We start from the raw sequence: 8,419 nt of genomic DNA, 5'->3' as shown, positions 1-8,419 counted from the left end.
TATATATATATATATATATATATATATATATATATATATATATATAAAATGGAATATTATTCAGCCATGAGAAAGAAGGAAATATTGCTATGTACAACAACGTGGGTGGGCCTTGAGGGCATTATGCTAAGTGAAATAAGTCAGACAGAGAAAGAAACAAATGTATGATCAGAGAGTAGAATGGTGGTTTCCAGGGGCTAGGGGTGGGGATGAATGGGGAGATATTGGTCAAAGGGTACAAACTTCCAGTTATAAAATAAGTTCTGTGGATCTGATGTACAGCATGGTAACTAATTAACAATACTGTATTATGAACTTGAAAGTTACTAAGCGATTTTAAATGTTTCCAGCACAAAAAAGAAATGATAATTATGTGAGGTGATACTGTTGTTAACTAACTTTATTGTAGTGATCATTTTGCATATATAAGTATCAAATCAACATGTACAAATTTAATGTACACAGTGTTATATGTCTGTTATATCTCAGTGACTCTGGAAAAAAAAAAGAAATAAATTGCTTACCCTTTCACCCCATCAATCTCCCCAAATCAGACAGATAATCCTTAGGTAGCTCACAGGTTTTCATTTAGGAAGTGAGTTGGAAGGGAGTAGACCAAGCACAGATAAAGCCTGTTCATGAGTATAGAACTCTTTGAATGGCTATGTTTGTATTTGGGACATGTCATTTTTTGGGGTATTTTTTTATTAACATATAGTGTATTATTTGTTTCAGAGGTACAGGTCTGTGATTCATTAGTCTTATATAATATCCACTGCTCATTACAACACATACCCTCCTCAATGTCCATCACCCAGTTACCCCATCCCCTCCCCCCCCCCCCCCTCCAGCAACCCTCAGTTTGTTTCCTAAGATTAAGAGTCTCTTATGGTTTGTCTCCCTCTCTGGTTTCATCTTGTTTCATTTTTCCCTTTCTTCCCCTATGATTCTGTGCCTTGTTTCTCAAATTCCACATATCAGTGAAATCATATGATAATTGTCTTTCTCTGATTGACTTATTTCACTTAACATAATACCTTCTAGTTCCATCCACATCATTGCAAATGGCAAGATTTCATTTTTGTGGTGGCTGCGTAATATTCCATTGTGTGTGTGTGTGTGTATGTGTGTGTGTGTGTGTACACATACCACATTATACCACATCTTTATCCATTCATCTGTTGATGGACATCTGGGCTCTTTCCATAGTTTCGCTATTGTGGACATTGCTGCTATAAACATTGGGGTGCAGGTTCCCCTTCAGATCACTACATTTGTATCTTTGGGGTAAACACTCAATAGTGCAATTGCTGGGTCATAGGGTAGCTCTATTTTCAACTTTTTGAGGAACCTCTGTACTGTTTTTCCAGAGTGGCTACACCAGCTTGTATTCCCACCAACAGTGTAGGAGGGTTCCCTTTTCTCTGCATCCTCGCCAATGTCTGTCATTTCCTGATTTGTTAATTTTAGCCATTCTGACTGGTGTGCGGTGGTATCTCATTGCGGTTTTGATTTTTGTATTTCCCTGATGCCGAGTGATGTTGAGCACTTTTTCATGTGTCTGTTGGCCATTTGGATATCTTCTTTGCAGAAATGTCTGTTCATGTCTTCTACCCATTTCTTGATTGGATTATTTGTTCTTTGGGTGTTGAGTTTGATAAGTTCTTTATAGATTTTGGATACTAACCCTTTATCTGATATGTCATTTGCAAATATCTTCTCCCATTCTGTTGGTTGTCTTTTGGTTTTGTTGACTGTTTCCTTTGCTGTGCAAAAGCTGTGTATCTTGATGAAGTCCCAATAGTTCATTTTTGCCCTTGCTTCCCTTGCCTTTGGAGATGTGTCTAGCAAGAAGTTGCTGCAACCAAGGTCAAAGAGGTTGCTGCCAGTGTTCTCCTCAAGGAATTTGAGGGATTCCTGTCTCACATTTAGGTCTTTCAACCAAATTTTGAGTCTATTTTTGTGTATGGTGTAAGGAAATGGTCCAGTTTCATTCTTCTACATGTGGCTGTCCAATTTTCCCAACACCATTTGTTGAAGAGATTGTCTTTTTTCCATTGTATATTCTTTTGTCCTTTGTTGAAGATTAGTTGACCATAGAGTTGAGGGTCCATTTCTGGGCTCTCTATTCTGTTCCATTGACCTATGTGTCTGTTTTTGTGTCAGTACCGTACTGTCTTGATGATTACAGCTTTGGTAATAGAGCTTGAAGTCCGGAATTGTGATGCCACCAGCTTTGGTTTTCTTTTTCAACATTCCTTTGGTTATTCGGAGTCTTTTCTGGTTCCATACAAATTTTAGGATTATTTATTCCAGTTCTGTGAAAAAAGTTGAAGGTATTTTGGTAGGGATTGCATTGAATGTGTAGATTGCTCTAGGTAGCATAGACATTTTAACAATATTTGTTCTTCCAATCCATGAGCATGGAACGTTTTTCCATTTCTTTGTGTCCTCCTCTATTTCTTTCATGGGTATTCTATAGTTTTCTGAGTACAGATCCTTTGCCTCTTTGGTTAGGTTTATTCCTAGGTATCTTACGGTTTTGGGTGCAATTGTAAATGGGATCGACTCCTTAATTTCTCTTTCTTCTGTCTCATTGTTGGTATATAGAAATGCAACTGATTTCTGTGAATTGATCATGTCATTATTTTATATAAGAGGGAATGCCCCGCCCCAGCCCCTTTTCAGTGGCACAGATGTTGGACAGTTGCTGCCTAAAGGGAGGAGCTTTTTGGAGTTCCTCTATAATGTTTTAAAGCAAAACAAAAGCTACATTCCCTTGGAAGTTTTAACTGCACATGACCTACTCAGCTGCTCTAGATTATATAGCTTCAAGCCAGTATATTTCCCTACATATGGAAGTGAACATTAGAGGTAGATTATTTTTTTAAAGTATATCATACCTGAAACCAATATTTTTTTATACCAATCTTATGGAGTAGTAAGTTGGAACGAACAATAGACAGGGACCTAGGATGCCAGAGTTCTAGTTACAGCTCTAATGTGTTTTATGGCCTTGAGCGAGGCACCTAACCTTTCTATGTTTATTTCCTCGTCTGTTAAATGGTGATAGTGATATCTATTATATTTACCTCAAAGGATTGTTGGGAAACTAAAATGGTGTAACATGTAAAAGGTCTTTGAAGTGTATAGCATTGTACAAATACTATAATACAAAACTAATGTCCAGTTTGGTCTTTATGTTCTTAAAATTGTTTTCAATTTTAAGTGTGTTCCTTTAATGGATCTGCCATCACACAGTATTTAAAATGATGGTTTAACCCTGGTAAAACTACTAGTATGTGTATAAATGTCATTGCTCTTCTAAATAAAGAGTAAATTTGATGAATACCCAACTTGATGACTAAACTGTTATTTGCAGTTTTATTTATGATGTGTTTAGAATCTAAGGAAAATATCCTGTCAGATTTAAATGGGCCTTGAGTAATGCTGGCTCTCTGGTTTCTGCAGGAGTTGATCTAGAGCAGTCACGAAAAGAAGAGGAACAACAGATGTTACAGGATGCCCGCCAGTGGCTCAACAGCGGGAAACTAGAGGATGTAAGGCAGCCTCGCTCAGGGGCCACAGCCCTCCATGTGGCTGCTGCCAAGGGCTACTCTGAGGTCCTCAGGTATTGTCCGTTTACATCAGTCAGGAGTTTGGTAAACTGGGAGAAGATGAGCTGGGTTTTGGAAGCAGGGGATGAAATAGATTTTCAGCTATGATGTGTTTCTTCCTTTATTGTTTTCCTCTCTGATCATTCAGTCTTTTCTTCTCTTTTGCTGATATTAATCCATAGATGGTCTCCCACCCTCCTACTGTCACGTGAGTTTCTCACTGACATGTATGATAGGAAACAGTTGAGGTACACTAGCCTAGAAGATGACCTTACATGATCTCTTCCAGTGCTGTGATTTATCATTACTATCCCTATAATCTTCTCCTCTGGTGATGTGTAATACAGGACAGACTTGTGATCATTTTGGTCCTTTTTGGACATAGAAAATTTCTTTGGGCTCTTTAGATTAAGGGTACAGATCTTGAGTGTGCAGTGTCCAGTTAGAGTAGGAGAGTTAAACTGATATGAGGGATTTGGATTCTACTGCTCTACCTGTTCCATTTTTTCTTACATCCATACATGCTTTAGGTAGCTTCTGGTGCTTACTGTTGACAGGCTTTCCCAAATACATGGGCAGCTAATAGCTTTGTGTGCATAGTTGTTGCCAGACTCTTCCAGTGCTTCATACTCCACCGAATATGGGGTATCTAATAGGTGTGGCAGTATGTTAGTATACTGTTTCTGCCTGAGAGTGGCATTCATATTCTGCTCACTTCTTAGAAGGTGTCTGGAGGCCCATGATATGGGTAACCTCAATCAGGCCAGTGCAGTTTGGGGCCTCAGGAGTCATACCTTTCTTCCTCCATGCACACAGATTATAGCTTTGTAGTTAGCAAGAAGTCCCTGCAAATACTTCACAGAGTTGGAAGTTTGAGAGTCTACAGTAAACATATGGGATCCTGGAAAGATCAACTAGAAAGTTCGTAAGTCAAGTGCCCTGAAGAGTATTGAGTTCCTTCCTTCCTTCCTTCCTTCCTTCCTTCCTTCCTTCCTTTCTTTCTTTCTTTCTTTCTTTCTTTTCTTTCTTTCTCTTCCTTCCTTCCTTCCTTCCTTCCTTCCTTCCTTCCTTCCTTCCTTCCTTCCTTTTTTTTCTTTCTTTGATGTTCAGTTAGCCACCACAGTACATCATTAGTTTCAGATGTAGTGTTCAGTGATTCATTAGTTGGGTATAACACCCAGTGCTAATCACAACACGTGCCCTCCTTAATCCCCATCACCTGGCTATCCCATTTCCCCCCACCCCGAAACCCTCAGTTTGTTTCCTGGAGTCCAGAGTCTCTCATGGTTAGTCCCTCTCTGATTCGCCCACTTCAGTTTTCCCTTCCTTCCCCTATTGTCCTCCGTGCTATTGCTTACGTTCCACATATGAGTGAAACCATATGATAATTGTCTTTCTCTGCTTGACTTATTCCACTTAGCATAATCCCCTCCAGTTCTATCCATGTCGATGCAAATGGTGGGTATTCATCCTTTCTGATGGCTGAGTAATATTCCATTGTATATATGAACCACATCTTCTTTATCCATTCATCTGTTGAAGGGCATCTCGGCCCTTCCACAGTTTGGCTCTTGTGGACATTGCTGCTATGAACATTGGGTGAAAATGTTCAACATCGTTAGCCATCAGGGAAATTCAAATCAAAACCACATTGAGATACCACCTTACACCAGTTAGAATGGCAAAAATTAACACAGCAGGAAACAACAAGTGTTGGCAAGTATGTGGAGAAACGGGACCCTCTTACACTGTTGATGGGAGTTCTCATTTTAGATGTTCTTTCCTACCTGCACTAGGAAATGGAAAACACACCTTGTAACAGGTTGTGTGGTTTGGCAAATTTAATCAGGCTTTGGTGAATCTCAAAGGGATACACCTTTCTAAATACCCCTCTCGTGTGGTGTCACATGGATGTACCTAGGAAATACACTCTGACCTTTCAGAGCGGGTTGATAACTGCTCTCTGTGATAGGTTCTCAGTGTAGGAACCGTGAAGCCCGAGCTGTGCCTTAGAGGACAGAAGTAATCACAGTTTCCCGGTGGTTCAGGGCCAAAGTGAATATCAATTAGGTGATAGTTTATTTGGCAGAAAACTGTAATATAGAGGGTATAAGTGTCTTGTTTGGGGTTTTCTTCTTAGGCTTTTAATCCAGGCTGGCTATGAACTCAATGTTCAGGATTACGATGGCTGGACTCCCCTCCATGCTGCTGCACACTGGGGAGTGAAGGAGGCTTGCTCCATCCTGGCAGAAGCACTCTGTGACATGGATATCAGGAACAAATTGGTTAGTATGCCTGACCCTCTAAAAGGGCAGTGAAATTGGTATCTGGGTCTCTAGAACAAAAGGCTTGAAGTCTCAGTTAAATGGCCAGGCTCACTGTCTGGGGAAATATACATCACAGGTAGCTATGGCTCTGTTCCCTGCACCCTTCCCCTTCCCCCCTGCCCCATTATCAACACAGAGATGTTTGCTATGTAAAATAAAACTCTACTGATCAGCATTCTGATTCTATTTATGTTGAAGCCCCTAAAATAAATAGGAAAAAAAGATATTTGCCCTTGGGAAAAATGAGCATTGGGAAATCCTAAGGTTGCTCTCTATGGTGAAGTATGAAAGATTTTATTTTACTTTATTTTTAATTCAAAGACTTTTGATAGCTGAATTCTACTCTCATCCAGTCATTAAAAAAAACATTATAATGACAAAGATCCTTGAGTCTGGCTGAAAATAGTTATTCAGCCTCACTTCAAGCAACTTTAGAGGCCCTAGAACTCCTATCCCTACACCTAGTGATTTTTTTTTAGGAATCCAGAGACATGGCTTTTTATTTAGTAGATGTTCTTATCTGCTTCACATCTCTCCTGAACCCAGCTTTCATCCCCAGTTTATGGGTTATGGTCCTGAGCTGTGCTGATGTTTCCTAAAAGAGATACTCTTCTCTCACTTGAAGGGAGATAACTGCTGTGACTTAATCTTTAGTGCACATGTGCCCTGGACCCCGTTCTGAGGCTTTTAAAAGCCCCTTATTGAATTTATTATAGAAATTAAGACCATTTTAGAACAGGTACAAGTAGAGATTTCAATTGATTATATGCCAAGAGGCAGTAAGCGTTAGAGATAATGTGGTGATTTCCTCAATACTGTTTTATTAAATATAAAAACATGTATTTAAAGGACTTGATGTGTTTTGCTTTGTTTTAGAGGAAGAGAGTGTGAGTGGGTAAGGGGGGGAGGTAGTACAGAATCTTAAGTAGGTTCCACGCACAGAGCCTGATGCGGGGCTCAATCTCACAACGCTGAGATCATGACTTGAGCCAAAATCAAGAGTCAGACGCTTAACCAACTGAGCTACCCAGGTTCCCCAACAGACATGCTGTTTCTTGTTACGTTTTCTCTGTGATAGATGAAGGCATTATTATAATGTAGAGTAGATAAGTTAGGGAAGCAGCTCTCACTGGAACAAAGGCATAAAATGAGTATTGAATAGTTCTCTGATAAAGTCACAAAATCACTACTTCTATTTTCTTTTGATCATGGTACCCCCTTTTCTCTGCCAGGGCCAGACACCATTTGATGTGGCTGATGAGGGTCTTGTGGAGCACTTGGAGATGCTCCAGAAGAAACAGAATGTGGTAAGTCTTTGGTTAATGCTTTTAAAAGCTTTTATAACAGTGCGGGTATCTCATCCCTTGTTTTAGTTATGTCTCCTGAGAGCTGAAATGGACATATCTACATTCCAGAGATGATAATTGTTCACTTCAGGGACTAGCAACAGTCTGTTAGAAAATATCCCAGAAACCATTGTTGTTAAAGTTTACTCATTATAAGATAGCCTTCAAGCAGCTGAAAGTCAAAAATGATGAGAACAACAAAGTAATTATTACCCTTGAGTTCTAGGAAATGAATGTGGTATATTCAAATCAGAGTTTTTTCCAAATAGGGAGTACCAGGGTAGAGGACATCTCATAACTTTTTTCTCCTCTTATTGACTGAAAGGGCATGTTTATTTAAAGTAAATTCATTACAGGGAGGAATTTGCTTCTTTCTTACAAAGCAAACAAGGCCACAAAACTAAACCTGTCTTTTGGTATTGGACAGTACTTGGCCAGTGATTCATACTTACTCAGGATTCATCAGATATCCAGAATTCAATCCTCCTCTCCCTTCTCATTTTAAATCTTTTATTCTTTGCTTGCACGTACCATTCTGTTGCTTGGTGCTAGGTAGGAGAACTACCTAAGTATCGTACCCATGTACAGACTGCAGAAGGAAAAAACCCACCCAATATCCAGATAAACAGTGAATAATTCACTTTTTCTATCTGTAAGTGGGATGATTAATTTGGACAAGGAGAATAAAGATCAGCTACTGATGATCAGGGCTGATGTCTGAATAGAGTGGGACAGAAAAAAATCACTAGCTTTCCTTTGTGTTTTTCTTTGCATGAATTGTGGCTCAGGGCATGTGAACTCAAGTTTAGACAAAGGAGAGAAACTTAGAGCAGTTCTGAAAAAAATAACAATGGAGTTCAGTGGTGGGACAGATCAACCGGATCTCACCTCACACATGTTCAGCACCACGTCTGGACTGGTAGAGTGAAGATCCCCATTACTTCAAGGCTTAGTGGGACAATTGCCTATATAAAGCTCAGACAAACACAACTTAACAGTTCATCTTGTTTTCTTTGGTGAGCTGTGGAATCTAGGCTAAAACTTGGGACTCACCACACAGAGTACTGGGGCTATTATCTAACAGCATTGGCCGTCCTAAGATGTATGCTTTGTTTAGTTAGGTTTTTGT

General features: G+C 39.6%; 1 protein-coding gene across 1 annotated transcript in view; it reads left to right on the top strand.

Moving 5' to 3' along the window:
• PPP1R12B (protein phosphatase 1 regulatory subunit 12B) overlaps nucleotides 1-8,419 on the top strand; it is a 209,702-nt gene that overhangs the window by 65,812 nt on the left and 135,471 nt on the right. Inside the window, exons 4-6 of the mRNA XM_032422320.1 lie at nucleotides 3,472-3,631; nucleotides 5,758-5,902; nucleotides 7,177-7,251. Coding sequence (XP_032278211.1) covers nucleotides 3,472-3,631; nucleotides 5,758-5,902; nucleotides 7,177-7,251 — 380 coding nt within the window. The remainder of the gene's footprint in view (nucleotides 1-3,471; nucleotides 3,632-5,757; nucleotides 5,903-7,176; nucleotides 7,252-8,419) is intronic.

The sequence above is a fragment of the Phoca vitulina genome, unplaced genomic scaffold, assembly GCF_004348235.1.
Source record: "Phoca vitulina isolate PV1807 unplaced genomic scaffold, GSC_HSeal_1.0 scaffold26, whole genome shotgun sequence".
In the NCBI taxonomy this organism is placed as follows: domain Eukaryota; kingdom Metazoa; phylum Chordata; class Mammalia; order Carnivora; family Phocidae; genus Phoca; species Phoca vitulina.
The sequence above is the reverse complement of the archived record's forward strand: the minus strand, read 5'-3'. Positions and strand labels throughout refer to the sequence as shown.